Source organism: Trichosurus vulpecula, chromosome 9, assembly GCF_011100635.1.
Source record: "Trichosurus vulpecula isolate mTriVul1 chromosome 9, mTriVul1.pri, whole genome shotgun sequence".
NCBI classification, from domain to species: Eukaryota; Metazoa; Chordata; class Mammalia; order Diprotodontia; family Phalangeridae; genus Trichosurus; species Trichosurus vulpecula.
In genome coordinates this window covers 175,937,984-175,958,548 of record NC_050581.1, presented here as the reverse complement: position 1 = coordinate 175,958,548, position 20,565 = coordinate 175,937,984, and the positions used below count along the sequence as shown (strand labels likewise).

Below are 20,565 nucleotides of genomic sequence, written 5' to 3'. Positions count from 1 at the left end.
TCAGTTAGAGAAAAATGACACCTGATGCCACAGAACAGTGTGTGATCAATTCCAAAGGAGTGTGCCATTAAATCGCAGGATGGCAGTGATGCAGAAAGGACACTTGGGAGTCAAGCCCTTCAGTTCAAATCTGGGCTGGACTTGAACCTTGGGTAAGGTACTTGACCTTAACCAGTCTTGATTCCCTTACTAAAGATGGAGGGGGGATATGGCCTGGATAGAACTCTTCTAGCTCTGTGGAAGTCAAGGAAGAGCTCACTCTGAACCAGTGCTCCAGGAAGGATCACTCTGACCTAGGGCCTTAAAAGATAAGATTTCTGAACAAGCTAACAGGACCAGGCTGCGGGCAGAATAAGAAGAAGAAATTCTAAGGCTAAAGGCCAGGAGCATGGGAAGGCACAAACACCTGCTCTTCTTTCTCTGGTGGAATGGGTTAAGGGTTTCTATAGATCAGTGCTTTATTACAAAGTTCCCTGCACATACTGGGCAAAATCGGAGGGCAAGAAAGGAAACCAGCATATTAAAATGGACATCTGACCAAAATGCAAGGTGTCACGATCATTTGGAGCAACACATAGACCCCAAGGTGAATTTTCTGGGTTTTGCTCATTTTCAAACTGATTTCTCCACCGAAGTCCTACAGGTACCTTCTGGTGTCATGGGGTTGACCCTGGATTCCATGCCAGTAAGTGCAAGTCTACCCAATGACAAGATCACACATCTGCCAACTAAAGGACCAACCTACATAAACTGAAAGCAGCTCATCATCAAGTTGGTTACCAGGTGAATTCCTCAGCCACAGTGCCTTCCTCCATGTTCCTGGAAGGACTCCTAGTTAGACTGCAAACTCCTTGAGAGCGGGTTTTGTCTTTTGCCTCTTTTTGTATTGCTAACACTTAGGCACAATACCTTGCACACAGTAGGCACTTAATAAATATTTTTGTTGAATCAAATTGACCAGAACCTAAGAAATCAAAGAGTCTTTTGATATTCCTCCCCTGGTGTCATAATGCCCTAAACTACTAGAATTTATGAAGAACAGGGTTGGAGAAGCCATACACATATTTGTCAGATGCAAAGTGTTGTGTTCTTCTTCTTAAAGGGAGGGCTTGTGATTTGAAACAGTAGTCATCAAAAAGTAATAATGATATTAAAATTATTATCATTGATGAAGAAAAAGAACAGGGTTGGAGACATAAATGATGACCTTAAAAATAGATTTTACAGGATCATAGAATGAGAGAAGAACCTTAAAGCTAGTCCAATTCCCCCCCCCCCCCCCGTCCCCAAGGTCCAGAGGTGAAGCAGTTCACCCAAGATCCCAGGCTTCTCTGTCTAAATCTATCATTTCAGATCCATTTCTTCCCTCATTCTGCTATCATCACCCAGCCTCTTATCCTTCACCTCCTCAACCCTGCTTTGTAACTTTTTTTTTCCAGTTTTAAGATCACATCTCTAGGAGTTAGAAAGAACTTTAGAGGTTCCTAGGTTCAGTGACTTAGTGCTAGAATAAACCTCAGAAATCATATAATCCAAATTCTGCAATTTACAGACGAGGCAACTAAAACCCAGAGGAGGTGAAAAGACATCCAAGGTCACGGGGTAGCACTTAGTATTAGCCAAGATTTTAATTAATGTTCTCTGACACCAAATGGAATGTCCTTTAACTTTATATTGAGTCACACTCATCTTCACCCTGAAAAAAATGGCATTGCAAGATTAATTTAAGGCCTGGGTCTCTCATATAACCCTTTATTCCAAACCTAAAGGACTACTTAAACTCTGATTTTGGGGTAGCATGAGAACAAGTTGCTAAATCCAAATTCTGGGTTATCCTATAACAGTTCCTAATTGTTATGATTCTCAAATCCTCAGAGTTCTGAAACATTACCATAGACCCATTTCTGCATTCCAGCTTCAAAATTCAGAAAATAAATCCCAATGTCCCTATTTTGCAAAGGTTTATAAGGTGGAGCTGGAGTAGACCCCCAAGATTTTCCCCCAAATGCTACAGCAACTCGAGTGAACCAGGCATTGTTTTGTTTTATTTTTAAAGAGATCCATGAACCATCGACTGTTGAATAAGCATCTCTTCAGAAGCACAGTCATGAGGATGACTTGGCTTTTCCAGGACTCTTACAGCCAACAGGAAATCCTGTAATAATGGTGGACTTGGCACATGCCAAGCCGAACCCAAAGCAGACTTTTACATTTAATTGGATAAGGAAGGACCACACTTCTAATTTATTTTTCCTTCCTTGACCTACACTCACAAAAAGTTAGAACCAAAGGTCTAATGTCAAGGCTCCATGTGCCCCAGCTGCCTCCATAGGTCTGACTGCCAAGCAAAATTGCCCCAGAAAGGAGGAGAGGTGACAGGCACATATGACCAAGATATAATAGAAAGAAAGGTCCCATCCATATCTGTGCCAAGGCACTCAAAGCCACACTTTTTGTGGTAACAAAGAATGGGAAATACATTGTCTGAATAAACTGTGGTACATAAATGTAATGGAACATTATCATGATATAAGTAATGGCAAATGGCTGAGATTCAGAGAAAAATTGGGAAGATTTCTATGAACCGATACACAATAAAATAATCATAAAATACATACGATGACTGTAATAATGTTAAAAGAAAAGAAAGTTTTGGGTTTTGGGCAAACTTTCATTTTTATCTTTGTATCTCCTCAGACCAGCCCTTGGCATACAAATGTTTCTTCACTCACTGCAATGACCCATCTTGACAGAGGGAGAAGTCAATCTTCCTACCCACTGTTCACTTAACTTTCTCTGAAAATGTTCCATGGAAGGACCAGTTCTCAAAGGAGTCTGAATGAAGAGTCAAGGATGCCAATCAACGTCCCAGACTGACCTAAAACAACAGTGGGGTCAGGTTGCCATTCTAGAGCGGGCACTGCCCAGGCTCTCAGAGGCCTTTCTCCAAGCTTAAACCAGCCATCCAATCTTGGTTCAGGCCACACACTCATGACTAAGTTTGTAAACAAAGCACTCAAGAAACAAGGGCCGTTAAGGTAATTATTATGGTGGCCACAAATGAAAGCTACTCGGTAACTTCCTAGTACTAACACTGTAATCAGGGCCAAGGGAGAGCTCCAGGTCTCGTAGAAGCCACCACATAATAGTTAGAAGTTACACCGTGTGTTTTACAACTGTGTTCTCACTTGACCCTCACAACCACCCTGGGAGAAAGGTGGTATCATTATCCCCACTTAAGAGATGAGAACACTGAGACACAAAGTGGTTTTAGCAGGATCACACATCTAGTAAAGGTCTGGGGCGGGATCTGTGTGCACTCTATGCACTGTGCCTGACGGCTGTACGTAGAAATGTTCTTTTTTGCAAGTGACAGTCAAGTTCATAATTTTTTATAATATAAGGATGATGTCTAAATTTCACGTATTGCTCCCAGCTTTGCGAAGGACTTTTACGTGTTACCTCATTTAATAATAATCTCGTTTAATAACAGTATCAATGATAGTATACGTATATAAATGTTGTAATATACATAAATGGTATACAGTATACTATACATATATAAATGTTAGTCATTGTTACCTTCAGGGATAATAGTAAAAATAGGGGGCAGGAGTGGATTAAATCAGCAATTCTCAACCTTTTTGGTATCTGGACACCTTTACACTCTTAAAAATTATTAAGGACCCCAAAGAGCTTTTAGTTGATGTGGGTTAGAAATTAAAACTGGTAACTTAAAAATACTAATTCAGTTAAAATAATAACAAACCCATTACATGTTAATATAAATACCATATCTGTATGGAAAAAACTGTATTTTCCTAGACAAAAAAAAATTACATTTTTTTGCAAATATCTTTACTGTCTGACTTTAAAACAGCTGAATTCTCCTATCTGCTTCTGCATCCTATTTGTTGAGATATACCTCACATAGACAGAAAGTTTGAAAAGACAGTATTTTAATTGGCAAATTACATCCTAGTATTATTATGAAAATAGTTTGGCTATCAGGGATGTCCTCGAAAGGGTCTCAAGGACCACACTTTGAGATCCTCTATATGAGATAAGTTTCAAGGTCCCTTCAGGCTCTATCATCCTATGAATGGCAAGGAAAAAAAAGGAATTGTGGCTGCCAGGAATTTATCCCAAATTAATTAAATCAATTTAATTAATTAAATTAATTTAAATTAAATTAATTTGCATTCTTAACTGGACTCCTGCAAGAATCCCCACACCTCTTAGAGTCCTGCTTTTTCCTTTCCCAAAACAAGTTTTCTTTGGGTACTTTGAAAGATAAAGGAATGCAGAAACCAAGGCAGGGCTCTCAGGGGAAAGGAGTTAGGAGGTGGCTAGCCCAGAACATTTTTTCAGTATTTTGGGAGCACTTTCACTGTCTCTCTGTCTCTGCCTCTCCATCTGTCTGTCTCTGTCCACTCTTCAAATACCTAATGAAACATTGGACAGGCCAACTCAAGACTGGGCGTCTGATGTCGATTGCAGCCCAGCATCAACAAACCGATTTCCTGGAAGGAACAGTCTCTCCTCCTTTGGTTGTTTACAAGCTCTTCAAGCTTTGGGAAGAGTTTGTGCCGGAAGGTTCCCACAGGCCAGGAGCACAACCTACCCCAGGTGGAGAAAATGGCAAAAGAGCCGAAGAAATCAGGAAAATCCAATCCTCCCATGGCAAGGGAGGGGGCTTTAATGTGTCTTGTTAAAGAGACAGCTTTCAAAACCAACATATCAGAATTAAGCAGGAAACCAAAGTGGATGTAACTGGAACTTAGACAAGCAAACTCCCGCCCTGTTTCTAACAGAGCTACGCCAAATTAAAGCAATCTGCAGGCTGTGATAAACTTGTGAGAAAGAGAGGCAGAGACAGAGAGACAGATAGAAAGGAAGAGCTAGAGACAGAGAGAGGAAGAAACAGAGAGACAGATGGAGAGACAGAGACAAATGGAGAAGCAGAGGCAAATAAGAGAGAAGGACAGAGACAGATAGATGGAGAGGCAGAGACAGACAGAGAGATGGAAAAGAAGAGAGACAGATGAAGAGGCAGAGACAGAGAGAGACAAATGGACAGAGACAGAGAAGACAGATAGAGACAGAAACAGAAATAGAGGAAAGGATGGAGACAGACAGATGGAGAGGTAAAGACAGAGACCAAGAGACATATGGAGAGGCAGAGAAAGAGAGACAAAATGAAAGACTGAGACAGAGAAATAAACAGAACATTATGGTCATTTCACCACTTAAACAAAAGCATTTTCAAAACTGTAACATGTTGAAAGCCCTGTCAATTTCAGTAGCCCGCATTTGCATGGTATTAGATCTGCCATCAGAAGACCCAGATTCAATCCTACCTCTGCCACTTAGAGGACTTGGACAAGTCACTTTTCTTATGTGAGCCTCAGTTTCCCCATCTGTGAAATGAGGGGATTAGACTCAGTAGTCTCTAAAGTCCTTGCCAGCTCTAACCCTATAATGCTAGTTTGTACCTTTTGTCGATTTTCTCAGTTATGTCTCAACTTCAAGCATCCCCAAGTTGGGTGGTCAACCACATTTAATTCCCCTCAAACCCCACACTGACAAAAGACCAGCAGCACTTACTTAAACTAAGATTTATTTAACCAGGCATTTCTTGAAGCTTCATTTTTAAAGTTTCGTTTTTTAAAACCCTAATTGCATTTATTTGCTAATGCATTTCAAACAATTAATAAAGCAATAGAAAAAACTCACTAACAGCTGTCCAGAGAGCCAGGAAAGTTTCTGGCAGATTCAAATGTATAGCAGCACATGGGTAAAAATCCATAGTTTTCTGGGGCAGAGAACTTAAACAAAAGTATGCTGTTTTTCCTACTTGGTTAGGAGGGCTTAATGAATCCCCAGCTAATCAAAGCTACCCTGACCAGCAGGTACTTCATTAAAAATGTATACTTAAAAAGTAAATCATTCATTTAAGATGCTATGGAAGAGGATGAACACTTACCATGCCCAGGAATGGCAGTTGCTCATCTGCTTGGCCATCTAAGCCTAATCACCTAGAAATGAAGCCATTGTTACCTAAGGAACCATTTAGAGATAAAAAATAGGCTTTCAGATCGTCTACTCATACAGAACTGTCATCCCTAAAATTCAGGGGCTTAAAATTAGTGGGCTGCTGTCATTACATGCTCCCAAGGACAAAGTTTGTTACTGCTATGAGAGGTGAGACTCAAGGTATATAGAATAAGACTTTTTTTTAGACATCATCAACAAAGGAATTTGTTTTACTTGTGTATGTTACATGCTTTTTGTTTTTGCTTTTCTTTTTCTAAGGTGGGGTGTGGAGTAGGAGGAGGAAAATATGGATTTTTCTTATTTGAGAATTTATCAGGAGAGAAACAACATGCCGACTGCAATTTCTCAAACAAGAAGAGATGAACTAGGATTCTTCAGCAGAATACTATGCAGTAGGTATGTGTCCCAGTACAATAAATCTTCAGTTCTTCAATACTGGGGGGGGGGGGGAATCTTTCACCTAAGTTCAGTTCAAATATTTATTAGATCATGCATTTATTAAAATTAAAGGCATGGTGCTAGGGGTACAAAAGAAAATGAAAAACAGTCCCTGCCCTCAAGGAGCTCCCATTCTACGAAGAGAAAGAGAATCCATTCAGATAGCAAGCTTATTTTTTAAAAAAGCAATGTAACATAATTAGCTACTTGGATCAGGAAAAAACCAATTATCAGACCACAGACATAGAGCTAAAAGAGACCTGTGCATGTGGTGGCTTCTGAAGCCCCTTCTAACTCTAAATCCAGATTTAAATCATTTTCCATGAACTGTCCACCCAGAAAGATAAAACCTTTGCCAACTTCGGGCAGGGAGTGCATGACAAAGGCAAGATTCAAACTGGGGATTTCTAATTCAAAGTCCTGTGCTTTCCCCACAAAAGCAGTTGAGAGATGCCAGTGAAATTAATGTTGTAACTAAGGAAACAGACATAGTCCCTAAGTGGCTATTTAGGAATTCAAGAGTACACCAGGAACCATTCCCAAATGCTCAGGGTTGAATGCTTTAGAACAGGTGCTTTTTAAATAGGAGTTTAAAAAGCTTATCTTAGGGATAAAGCTTCTTTGAGCTCAACTAATTCTGCTTACATGATATAAATTCACTTACTTCATTCATTTCCCCTCAGCATTTTGAGACTTTTAGAAAAACATTCAAAGACTGTAAAAGATTAGATCAGAATACCACAAAAGTCCACTTTAAAAAGTGATAAACAGCAGATATTTACAATTAAGAGATATCACACAGTTTCCTTCAATCTTCTGGGTTCCCATTCTTGCCAAAACAAGCTATCAGAGAGCACTGATTAGCATCTGCATCCTGGCTCATAAGAAGACAAACATTTATTGTAATGTACCAACCAGTTTTGTATCTTGGGCTTTGCACCAGTTATGCCAGGTTAAAAAACAGGAGAGAGAGGCAGAATATTACCCCATCACATGAAGCAGAATTCCCTACCGTGGCCATCCCCCCAAGGAAAAAAAAAAACCTAAAATACTCATACTGACCCAGGCAGTGGTAAGAGGGAAGCCAGAGACATATGATTCCTCTACCCTGAATATCAGATCTTCAAAAAGATCCCCTCCCCAATCATACTACAGCAAGTCAACTGATCCTAAGTACTACAAGAGCGCACACAGTTAATCACCTCACCTGACCTGCCTTACTGCTAAGTGATCCAGTCTCTGCATGCACAGATCTATGTTCCTACAATGTCTGAAATTAGGAACTAGGCAGAGTCAAGATCACCTAAATTTTTTCCACAGCTAGTATGAACAGTCCATGAAACTCTGGAACAAATAATATAGCACACAAGTCTGCTTTTTTCATCTTCCCACCTTAGGTGGGGGATAGAGGTACAAGACAGGGATGCTGCCAAAACATTGGTACTGCTGGAATTCATTCACCCAGTACCTAACTTAAAGGGACAATGGAGAGAGAAGGACTTGGGAATCAGAAAGGCCTGAATTCAGATCTCATCTAAGGCCCTCCTTTACAACTGGTAGGTTGTAATCACAAGCAGTTAACCTCTCAGAGTCTCACCTTTCCCATCTGTAAAATGTGGACAATCAATCCACCAAGAGGATTCAGTAAGGGTCTACCATGTGCCAGGCATTGTGCTAGGCTCTGGGGATTCAAAGACAAGGAAAGAAGCAATCCTCATTGTCCAAGAGTTGCCATTTTAATGAGAACACCTCACAGAACTGTTGAAGATGAAACCATAGATAGAAAGTCTATATAGAGCTTTGCAAGCTTTCATGCCCCGTACAAGGGATGGCCAACGTTACTGTGCTCTACACAACAGTCCATAACTTCTCTGCTCTTTGCCAGACGTCCAACAAAGGGCACTGAGAAGTTTTGTTTGGGGTTATTTTTTTCCCTCTCTTTAGATATTAAATCACTTATGGAAAAAGCCTGCCTGGGTTTCCAGCCCAGAATGTCCCAAGAGAAACAAGTCCTCAGTCTTCTAAGGGCTAAACTTTCCCTTTGTCAACAAGTTGAAACTGCCTATAGGAGACAGGCCACAGGGAAAGATTGTGTGACACATTGGAGCCACTTGCTCTACCTTGGACTCCGCCATGACACACCGCCCACTTGTGTGCCAAGGGTATGAGGGGCTGTCCCCCCAGGCCCAAGAGCAGGTGGCTACCCTGACACCAACAGGAAGCAGGGATCCGAGACGTCCCCATTTATGTACAAAGTACAAACAAAAAGTCTCACCCTTTATTCATTTCCCAAATGGATTTGACAAAGATGTTCCTCAGCTGGAAACAACGTCTCACAGAGGAAACACAGCCCCAAGGAAGACTTGCCCCAAGAGTCACACTGAACGGGCCCAGCCCAAATTCAAACCCAGGTGTGACCCAGGTGTTCCTACTAGATCACACTAGACTTGAAAGTTACCCTATAAGGCCGAATTGATGAAATAAGCAGAAGGAAAGCAGATATGGGAGGGAAAACATCAAAGAGATATGGCCATGAAAGGCAGGGATAGAAGACAGAATATCTTAAAGCATAATGAATTTCCCAGAGAGGCAACCTGCTGTCTGAAGGAGAAGCCTCTTGAAAAGAGCATGGGATTGGGCAGCTTCTGTCTGCCTTTGCAGACCTGGGCCTCAGTTCTCCTCTGCTGAGATAAAATGAAGACTTTGAACTAAATGGATTCCAACTCTAAATCTCTGACCCTAAGATTTGGAAGCAAGTCCCCTGTCCCCTCCCCATCCCACCACTCAAAAGCTGCCCGACTTTGGCCAAGTAGCTTAACCTTCCTGGGTCCTATTTTTTATCTTTTCATCTTTTATGGATGAGAAGAATAACTCTTACACTCTCTACTTCATGGAGCATTAGTAAGTAAAGTGCGTTGTAAATTACCAAATACCTCACTACATAAATGATGCTATGATTAAAGAAAATTCGAGTTTTTCATTCCTTCTGTTACAGGAGAGGAAAAAAAAAGTAACAGAAAAAGAACACTGTATGGCGATGAATATATATATAAGTATATATCCTAGATACAAATTAGCATCTCAATCAACACCATCCACAAAGTCACTTCTCACTTTTTTCCAGCAGAATAGCTGGGTACCAAGGCTGTCCTGCCCCTCCCCCCAAAAAACCTCTCCAATGGTCCCCATCACATGATCATCCAACTGGTCACTAGCTACTGCTCAGGTCATCCCTGAGGCCAGTGACATGCTGGACTTCTGGCTCTCCTCCCCCCTCCCACTTAATCCTTCCCCCCCCCAAAATCCCACCTCTAAAAACCTGATATCCTTACCATCCCAACATTTCGCCCTCCAGTCTTCCTACTTCCTAATGTTGCCAGTGTTTTGTGTTTATTTCTAGGAGAGAATGGGGCAAGTAACAGGTCTTAAAATTTGTTTCTAATGATCACACAAAGTGGGAAAAAGATGGCCCAGCAAGCTCATAGACCTAAGAACTGAAATCAGGAGGAATTCTCAGCCTTGCTCAGCATTGTGTTGTTGCCTCTAAAAGTAAAGGTAGTTGGATTTCCTCCAATAAATCATTCACTTCTCTATAATAATAATAATAATAGCTAGCATTGACATAGTACTTGGAGGTTTGCAGAGAGCTTTACAAATACTATCTCATTTTGTCTACATCACAAGGATTAGCACTAGAGCGAGATGAGGACTAAGCAGCTAACTAAACTAGTCTGTCCCCTTCATTTTACACATGAGGAATACTGAGGCCAAGACACCCAAGTAACTAAGCAGCCTAAAGACAAAGCAAGCTCTTCTTTAAATAGAGTTTAAGGTTTGCAAAGCACTTTACATATATATATATATATGTATGTATGTATATGTATATATATACACACACACACATATATATATGCATGTATATATGTATATATATGTATATACATATATGTTACCTTATTTGATCCTCACGAGAACCCTAGCATCTCCATTTTTACATATAAGGAAACTGAGGCTGGAGGTTAAGTGCCTTTCCAGGTATACACAGCAAGCAAATGTCTGAAGCACTATCTGGAACTTGAATCTTCCTGACTCTGAGGTCACCAAGCTGCCTGCATTAGTGGAGACAGAACTGGTTTGAAGTCAGTAGGGCCTGGGTTTGAATCTTGCTCCCATGCTTACCAGCTAGTCAACCACTCTCCAAGCATTTATTAAACATTTAAACTCTAGCACTGAATTAAGGATACAAAGAGGCCAAAAACAAAAACCACCACAGTATAACATACATTAAGCGATCCCCTGGGCTAACATTTAACCACTTTAATTAAGCCTCAATTAGTTTTCTTATCTGTTAGATAGGGTTAATTAGAACTGTGGGGCTTACCTCCGGAAGTGGAGCTGAGATTCATTCAAAGAGAATGAGCTATAAAAGGTACAGATTTTACAAACCTTACTAGTAAATGTCATATTGTTTTTATCATCTGAAATCCAAAGGGTTTTAGTGGATTGGCAACAAACACATTTACATTTCAGACCTTGACCCTTCAGCACGGCAGGAGCTGGCTGCACCAAATTCAGAATCCTAGAGCCCAGAACTGGGAGGGGTCGTCTAGGTAGCCAACACCACTGGTAGGGTAGATGAGGCTCTCGGAAGTTAAGGGATCTGCCCAAAGTTTCACTGCTGGGACTCCCAGGTCTCCAGACTGCTGTGGATTCGTAGGAGCCAGACCAGGGTGTTTGGTTTTCTATAAACAGGAAAAACAACCAACACCAAGAAAAAAAAAACCACTTAGGGAGTAGAAAGGAGGTGGCCAACAACTGGGGAAAGAAGCAATTTTGTTTGCCAAAGGAAAGTCAGCCAATTTGTACTGTGTCCCAAGCCTTGGGGCATTTCATCATTTTCTCCCGGTCTTACAGAAGGCCCAAGAATACATGTCATGGGTGGCTTGCACCATCACACATAGCAGGGTGACCCCAGAGATACCTGTTCAATCCACAAGCAGAGATACTTTATCTACTTCTCCAAAAAGGCTCAGTTTTTGGACCTGAGGCTTCCCAAAAGTTTGAGAGCATTTCCTCCCAATCAATCCATTAGCAATCATTTCTCAAGCACCTACTTTGAGCTACATAGTGTAGTGGGGGCTTGGGAATACAAAGACAAAAATGAAACAGACCCTGCCCTCAAGTAGTTTATAGTCTATCAGGAGACAGCATATATAAGGAACTTCATATGTATAAAATACAAAATAAATTAACAAGAGGAGGGATGGGGGTGGGAGGGAGAGACAGTGTCCCATAGAAGGTGGCATTCTATGAAGGTGTGATGGAAAGGCACAGGGAAGGTGAGCCTAACAGCCCCCTAACAGAGATGGGAGCTGTGTCAACTCTGCCTCCCCCATACCCAAGAATGTCCTCCCACTCACCTCTAGAACAAGAAAGGGGAGTCGATGATTAAGTTTGGAAAGGTGGGTTAGAGTCAAGCAGAGGATTCCCCCCTCCCCCAACCTATTTTCCAGGCCAAAGTGAAAAACTATATTTCAAAATGATGCCTCAACCAATTCCAGAGAAAAAGTCAACGACTATTTAAAGCAAAACTACACTTGAGGATCTGGAAGAATGTAACAACCTAAACCCCCTCTATTCACACCTTCCTGCCCATCTTCAACCATCTGAAAGACTAAGGATGATCTGCCTCCTAACTCAAATGTCAACTTCAGAACCACACCTACTTCAAACTGGGATCTGAAGAGCTATTGCAGAGATGGAAATACTGTTAAGAACCATTTTTTAAAGGGGAGGTGTCCAAATCCAACCTAGCTTTGAATTCTGGTTCTGCCCTTTGCTATTATCTTCCTGTCTTACTATTCTCTTGGCTAAGTCATTTGTCCTCTCTAGGACTCAAATTTTCTCACTTGTTAATTAGACTCCAGCCACAAGAGAGGCATGCAGTAGAAAATGAGGTCTAACTCTGGAGGTGGAAAGAGGACCTGGATTCAAAATCCCGCCAAGCCACTGCATGACTTTGGGCAAGTGACTCAAGTCTCTTAGGGCCTCAGTTTCCTCATCTGTAAAATGAGGCAGATGGACAATTAGAAGGCCTTCGAGCTCCAAGCCTAAGATTTTATAACATCACAGCCAAAGGGATGAAGGCATCTATTTGCTGTTCAGTTGTTTCAGCAGCATCTGACACTTGGTGGCTTCATTTGGGGTTTTCTCAGCAGAGATACTGGAGTGGTTTGCCATTTCCTTCTCCAACTCATTTTACGGATGAGGGAACTGAGGCAAGTAGGGTTAAGCAACTTGTCCAGGGTCACCCAGGGAGTAAGTGTCTGAAGCCAGATTTGATCTCAGGAAGATGAGGGTGGGAACTCTATCCATTGAGCTGCCTAGCAGCCAAAAGTCATTTACGTACTTTTTAAATACAGACATTTACAATATGGCTTTTCTTGCATTTGAATGCACTATTACAGCAGAAACTCATGCAGTGTTGATGAAATATACAAAGGTTTACTTTCAATGTCATCTTCCCAAAGTGAACTTGTGTAGAAGTCACGTCCTTAAGCTCTGCCTTTAATCAGAAACAGAAAGTGGGGTTTGCTCAGGACTCCAGCCCCCGCACCAGTGCAGAGAGCTCATCACAACTGCACCTGGCATATTTAAGTAAAAAGCTTTTGCTACTTGGAGCTCAGCACTGAAGCTTACAGCCACAGATAATGTTCTAATGTGAATCAGACTTAAGAGTTATTAAATAGCTTTTGAAGTCCTCCTATCAAGCAGCTTCAAAGTGAGTGCTAGAAAGAAGAGCTTTAAGTCCAATTATTCAACAGGCTGAGCAGTTCAGCTGCTTCCCCAAGTTCTGAGAGGTCTGGCCACTGGCTTCCTGCCCAGGGTCATTGATTCATTTGGCTGTTTGGTTCTGCCAACCTGTTTGAAGGAACAGTATGGGTATGTGTGTACGCATGAACCATGTCCACTCATTTGCGACAAGTTCTTATCATCACCATTACTGCTACTCATCTAGTTCCCATCTTTTATGATACAGTTCAGATGTCCTGGGGAACAAGTTGCTATCTGGCTCTTTCTTTTATATTTGATGTGCTGTAGACACAGGTGGACAAGGTAACTTTTTTAGTGTCTGGGAAATATGTAGGCTCACTAAAAGTACCACACCAGGACAACTTCTATTGCAGGAAGAAAGCAAGAGATTATATATGCCTCACCATATTCCCACATGATTCTGATGACTTCTTCTAGATCTCTATATTTTGTAAGCCTTTCATTCCACAGATGTAGTATTCTATAATTAAAAATCAATCAACTAGCATTTGTTAGGGGCAGCTAGGTGGCACAGTGTCAGTAGGGTGCTGGGCCTGGAGTCAGGAAGACTCATCTTCCTGAGTTCAAATCTGGCATCTGGCCTCCGCCACTTACTAGCTGGGTGTCCCTGGGAAAGTCACTTCACCCTCTCTGCCTCAGTTTCCTCACCTATAAAATGAGCTTGGGAAGGAAGTGCAAACCACTCTAGGATCTTTGCCAAGAAAACCCCAAATGGGGTCACAGAGAGTCAGAGACAACTGAGAAATGACTAAACAACAAAAAACATTAATTAATCATTTACTATGTGCAAAGTACTTGTTCCTGTTATAATACTACTGTTGTACTGTATTAGCTATTTTTATTTATTGCTATCAGAGAGGCAGTATACAGTGCTATCTAGAGAGAGCTAGCCCAAGTCAGAAAGACCTGAGTTCAAATCAAGCTGGTGAGAATAGTTTTCAGACAGATGGAAATCACAAGATGCAGAGAAACACAGCATGTAGGTTATTTTTCTATTTATTTGCTTTTCTCTCCCAGACCTCAGTACTTATAATAAATGCTTTTTCATTCATGTCATTTATTCCAAGTTCCCTTTGGAGAAGAAAGGTAGTCTCTTCTGAAATGACTGGGATAAGAGAAAAAAGCATTAACATTTTTAGAAATTATAAGAAAAACCACAAAGTGATTACTACTAACAGCTGACATTTATTTAACTCTTTAAGGCTGGCAAAACCCTGTAGATACATCACATTTGATCCTCACAAGAGCTATTCAGTCTGACACAAAATATGACACAGGTGGGTCTGGAACTGAAGTCTGAAAGCCAACTCTCTTATTCACTCAGTCAATAAGCCCCTACTATGTGCCATGCGCTGCTAAACGCTGGGCATACAAAGAAAGGCAAAAGGAACTGCCTTCCATAGGACAGATGAGGCAACTGAGGCTCAGATTTTAAACAGGTTTTCCTGACCCCTAAGAATCCAGCATGATTACAAAGGTCACAGCCAATCCTTAGGAAATCCAATCTTACATAGTTTTCATTCTATCAATTCATGTACACACTGCCTTATAATATCTCATTTTTCTATCAGTAAGACAAGTTTTATTTTGCTTAATAAGATTGAGATACCTTGAAGTTCAATTACAGATTTGGAAACTGAGACTCAGAGAGGTTCAAATTACTTGCCCGAAGTCAGATGGGCATTAAATGCTACAGTCCAGACTTTTAACTGGGTCCCTCTGACTCCCAGTCCTTCAGCTCTTTCCATGGACCCAATCTTCTCTCCTAACAAGAAATGTAGTCTTTGCCAAAGCCCAAGGATCCATGAGGACCCTGCTATTTCTAACCCATAGCCCTGGGACTGTTTGCCTGAGAGGCTGTAAAAGGAATTCCGGGCTCATAAACCAGGTCCAAGCCTCTTCAGACACAAGGCTTCCAAGGGTGTAAAGTCATACCATCGTAGAAGATACTTTATGATATTACAGAAAACTACTATTACCTGCTGAGAATAACTCATCATTGGCAATTCTACTGTTTTAATCCCTTCCTAAATCAGGTGCTATCAACGAGCCAGCCTAAAGAGAAAGATTTTTAAACCAAGCAAGGGATTCCAAGTCCTAAACGAACCAATCTGTGATTTTACACGCTGCTCCCTTAAAAAAAAAAAAAGATCTTTGAAAGTTTCCATACACATATCCCACTGTGGGAGGGTCTTGATATTAGACTATACATTGAAAGCTCCAAAATGTGGCATTTTAAAAAAAACTACTTGTGAATTTACAGTCTAATCAAGACAAACGCATGGCAAAATCCACCTATTGTTTTTTGCCCTTCCCCCAAAACCCACTTAAAAACTTAAGATCAGAAAGCCCTGTCCCAGTTTTGGAGCCAGAAGGCTTTGGTTTAAAGGCCTAAATAAATTCCTTACTAAGAGGAGCATACAACTTAAGCCTCAATTTCTTCATGTGTGAAATAGAGATAGCAGACTTGTACTGAAATGCCAAATAAATAGGAGTTATTATTGACAGTCAATGTGTGGGCAACTCCCTCCATCAAGTATGACAGCCATCATTTATAACTTAGTAGATAAGGGCTGGGTGTCAGCAGTTTGAAGTTTGAGGAAAATAAAATTTAGAGTTAGAAGGAGTTCAGAGGCCACCTAGGCGATTCTGCAATTTTACAGATGAGGAAACTGAGGCCAAAAAGGTTGAACTGTTGCCTGAGGTTACATGAGTAGTATGAGACTGAGCCAGTTTGGAACACAGGGGTCCTCCAAATCCAGCTTGCACTGCACCAGGCTGGCCCATGATCACACAGCTATTAAAAGTCACAGCGGTGTAATTTGAATCCAGACCTTTTATTCCAGACTCTCAAGTCCAGAATGTGTGTGGCCACACTGCCTGTAGCTAGCTAAGGTTGAGGACTCCTCAATGAGGAAGGTCAGCAAATGCTCAGAAATTTATAGCTAAGCCTGGGGCATTACTGAGTGACCGAGACCGGTCATAGCCAGTTACTATCACAGATGGGACTCATGGCCAATCCTCTATCCTTACCCCACACTACCAGGCACTGAAAACTGAGATGTTAACAGGTATTTGTGTCATGAATGACACCCTGGACGTAATTGTGGTTTATTCCAAAATTAAATAGACAAGACGTGACCATATTAAGTCTTGTGATCACATGAATTTTTTTAAAGCCGATGTCCTCCTAACTCAAGATCAAACAAGTATTTTGCACTATACCAGGTGTCAAACTAAGTAAATTACTATCAACTCTGCTAACTCTTTGTTCCATATTTTAAAAATTATTTTTAAAAACCTAACAACTATGGCATGCCCTGTTCTCCCAGGTAGGGGACAATATTTGGACCTGACTTCAGATCCTGGCTTTAGTTGTTACCTGTGTCACTTGTCTCCTGACCTCAGTTTCCAGATCTGTCCCTTTCAGCTCTCAGGCCATTAAGTGATCCCTTGCTCTTTGACCTCCAATGCCCTTAATTATGATTTATCTTTCCTTTGGGGGGGGGGGATTCTCTGGCCCCGCCTTCTCCCCTCCCCCCCCCATTAGGAGAAGCAGGTGCTTGAGTCCTCAGCACCTAATATGTTTGTTGGGCTGGCCAGCATCTGGCCAAAGACAGAAAACTAAACCAAGGATTCAAGTCATTTGTTGGACGGATGGATGCCTGCCTGTTCCAGAAGCCTAACTGACCACTTACTACCTGTGTGTTGAAAATAAGACCCAATAAACAACAAAAGATATTCAATACTTTTTATTGAGATGACCTAGACATGGACATGTGTTTGGAAGAAATAAAGGTGCATTTTATTTTACCTTAAACACAAACCCAATTTGAGAGTCAGTTTGGCATGCAGTAAAAAGGTAGTGGATCAAGAACCAAAGGGGGGGGGGGTGGAATTCACTAAACTGGTCATTTCTGCAGGACTGGGGAAGACCTATTTAGTTAAGTTCAGCTTTTGTAAGCTTTTAACTATTCCCCTGCACTCCCTATCTCTTTAAAACATATTATTTTTTACAAGACTACAAGAAGGACCTGGATTTAAGTCCTGATTCTAGCACTTAATAGTTGGGCATTAACTTCTGTGCTTCAGTTTCCTCTTCTGTGAAACGGGATTAAGATTTGCCCTATACACCTCACAGGGTTTTTATAAACTCTTAAATTTTAGCTATCATTTGTATATGTATATGTGTGTATATACATATGTATACGTATATTTGTATATGTATGTGTGTATGCACACACATACACATGAGAAAATTTACATAATCACCTCCTCGGCAGAATTCAGTGAGTCAGTAGTTCAAGTACTAGTGGGAATACCAGGAAAGTACTCCACAGACTGAATCTAACTTCTCCAGACTTAACTGGGTGTTCCACCATTTCAGGTTACCTCTAGAGACACACTTTTTATTCCCCACCATAACAATAAAAGGCAAGACACCATGACTTTTTCTCAGATCGATCTACAGGTGTTAAAACTCTACTTCCATTTTTAAAAAAATCAGTTTTTTGTTTTGTTTTTCAGTTCCTGGCACCGAGCTCTTTCCCTCAGCCAGAAGCTGCTCAATAAATGAATTCTGAATGGATGGGAAATCCTATTACCACTTCTTTTTATATTCAAGAAAAAATTTCAAACCATTCCAAAGAAGAATGGGTAGATGGCAAGTTACGGTTATGCAGCAAAGGGCAGCTAATAGCACCAGTTTACCCAAGGGCTGAATCATTCAGAGAATAGAGGTAACTATAGAAATGCCAAGTACTGGTGATTAGGGCATCAGCATTCAACTCCAGAAGATGGAAGATTTTTTTCGTAAAGCTAAAGCAAGCCTTTGCTCCCATTCATATGGATTTTTTTTTTCATTTTACAGCTATACCCCCTTAAGTTTCAATCGGTCTTGAGGGAGATCATTAACAGGGGTCACGAATCAGCCAGCAGTCTATCTATGAGCTCCCCGTGGCGTGAGGGTACCATCCAGAAAGGAGCAGAGACAACTTTCTTTGCGGGACAACAGACTTAAATTAGCAGAGTCACAGCTGTCCAGGGCAGAGCATGAAACTAACCAGCAGGACAATGAAAGGGGGAGACCCACCTTATGGTGGAGGGCCCTAAGGAGGCATCATCCCATCATCACTAAGGGAATGGCTGGGGCGGGGGCTCACTGTCCCCGGGGCATGCAGCCCCCAGCCCCCAATCAAGGCGCCCACTTCCACTAATCCTGAGAGAGACGCAGACACGCTCTAATAAATAATGTAAAAATGGAGTGGGGCGGGGAAGAGTAGGGTGACCCTGATTCATTACCCACTCGCGGCACAATCAAGGTCGGGTTACAGGAGCTGCAGACAGGCTAACAGACACACGCACGCACTCATGCTTGCATGCACGAAGATTTGCACCCCCGTGGGCCCCACCCTCACGACCGCGGCGAGGGAGAGGGGGCACTTACAATGTGACGGTCCAGGCAGGGAGCTCCTCAGGCAGCGCGGCCAGCCCCAGCCCGCTGCAGTCCAGCAGGGCCCCGGTGCAAGTGCAATTGGAGGGGCAGGGCGCATCGGGCCCCGGGGCGGCCGCGGCCAGCAGCAGCCGCAAGACGAGGGCCAGTAGCAGGCGGGGGAGCGGCCACCGCGGGGCCCCGGGGCCTCCCCAACTGCGCCCCGCCATCTTGGCTTCGGCGCGGTCCGGTCCGGCCCGGCGGGGTGAGGGCGGCCGGTGGGAACTTCGGGGGACTCGCGGGGAAGCGCAGGCACAGGTCTGGGGTGAACCGAAGGGAGGCTGGGGAGTCCGCGGCTCGGTCCTTCGGCGCTAGGCGCCCAGCATCGCCTCCTGACGCAAGTTCTGTGGCCGGGCCGGAGTGCCGGGAGTCCGAGCTAGCAAGCGAGGCTGGAAGCGGGGGCGGGATCCGCACCCTCCTCCTCCTTTTCCTCCGCTGCTTCTTCCTCCCGAGGCTGCTTCAGTGGCCCCGCCGCTCGACTAGCCCACTGCCCCGGGCAAGGAAGGGGTCCCCACCCATCCAGGCAGGGTCGTTCCCAGTAGGAGCTGCAGCAAACGGTGGTGGGCGAGCGCCGGTCCTCGACCTCTTCCTGCGGCCGGCCGGGCCCCCGCACAAGTGGCTCAGTCCCGCAGCTACCCAGCTGCCACGGGCATCGTCTCGCTCAGCGCGCAAGCCCTCGGCTCCGGCCACGCCGTCTGGCACGCACGCCTCGCTTCTCTTAGCAGCAGAGCCCCGGGCTCTGCTCCGCTCTGCGCGCCTCAACTCGGCTCCGATCTGCTCGGTGCACCGCTCAGCTCGGCCCCGGGCCGGGCTCTGCACTGCTCAGCTCCGCTCGGGGCACGGTTCGACTTTGCAACGCTCACCGCTCGCCTCAACTGTGCGCGGCTGAGCTCCCTGCACGGCTCTGCACCGCTCAGCTCCGCTCCTTGCACGACTCTGCCCTGCTTCGCTCGCTTCTGCACGGCTCTGCACCGCTCAGCTCCCTGCACCGCTCAGCTCCTGCCCCGCTGCGCGAGCCCCGCGCGCCCAAACAATCGCTCTCCCAACTCTCCCAGGTCACCGCAGCCCCGCCCACTCCCCGCCGCAAACGCCGCCGCGCGCCCGGGCCGGGCCCACGTTGGATACATTGCAACTTGCCCCGGCTCCGCCCCCCAGCGCGCTCCCCATTGGCCCGGGGCAGAGGGTCCTGGGGCTGCCGCGTCCCAGGGTCGTCCGATTGGCCCGGGCAAGGGTGCCGATCCCGCCCCGCCCTTCCCGGGCCCCACCCCCTCCCTTCCCCGCCCTGGGGCTCGGAGCCCCCACTCTCTTTTCCCACCCAAGGTGTGAAAGGCTGGGGAATGGGGAGGGACTCTCCCCCTTCCCCACCCCCTGCTTCTTAAAGGAGAATCGCAGTCTCAGCCCCGAGATATAGGGCGGAGGATTGGGGCCCGGGGGAGTCGCTCCTAGAGTCCTCCTCCAGGTCCGGGATACCTGCAAAGTTGGGAAAGTATGCAAAACTCTCGCGGCTGGATGCAGTCTGTGGAGGGCCCCCGACCTTCGCCTCTTCCTCCTTCCCAGAGTAGCAGCTCCCGAAATATGCAATGAACCTACCCCCTCCCCACCTTCCAGGTGCCCACCCTGGGTCGGGGGGGGGGGGGGGTGTCGAGGCCACGTGTTTATGGCCCCTTTGCCTTGGTTAGGGCGTCGGGTCCGGTTCCGTTTGTTTCTTTGTTGTGCCTGGGGCGGGGGGTGAAGCGCCACATAAA

The 20,565-nt window shown here is 44.0% G+C and overlaps 1 protein-coding gene across 1 annotated transcript in view; it reads right to left on the bottom strand.

Moving 5' to 3' along the window:
• Nucleotides 1-19,844, bottom strand: part of LRIG1 (leucine rich repeats and immunoglobulin like domains 1) — a 131,808-nt gene extending 111,964 nt beyond the window's left edge. Inside the window, exon 1 of the mRNA XM_036738400.1 lies at nt 18,776-19,844. Coding sequence (XP_036594295.1) covers nt 18,776-18,990 — 215 coding nt within the window. The 5' untranslated portion in view covers nt 18,991-19,844. The remainder of the gene's footprint in view (nt 1-18,775) is intronic.
• Between the last annotated feature and the right edge of the window lie 721 nt (nt 19,845-20,565).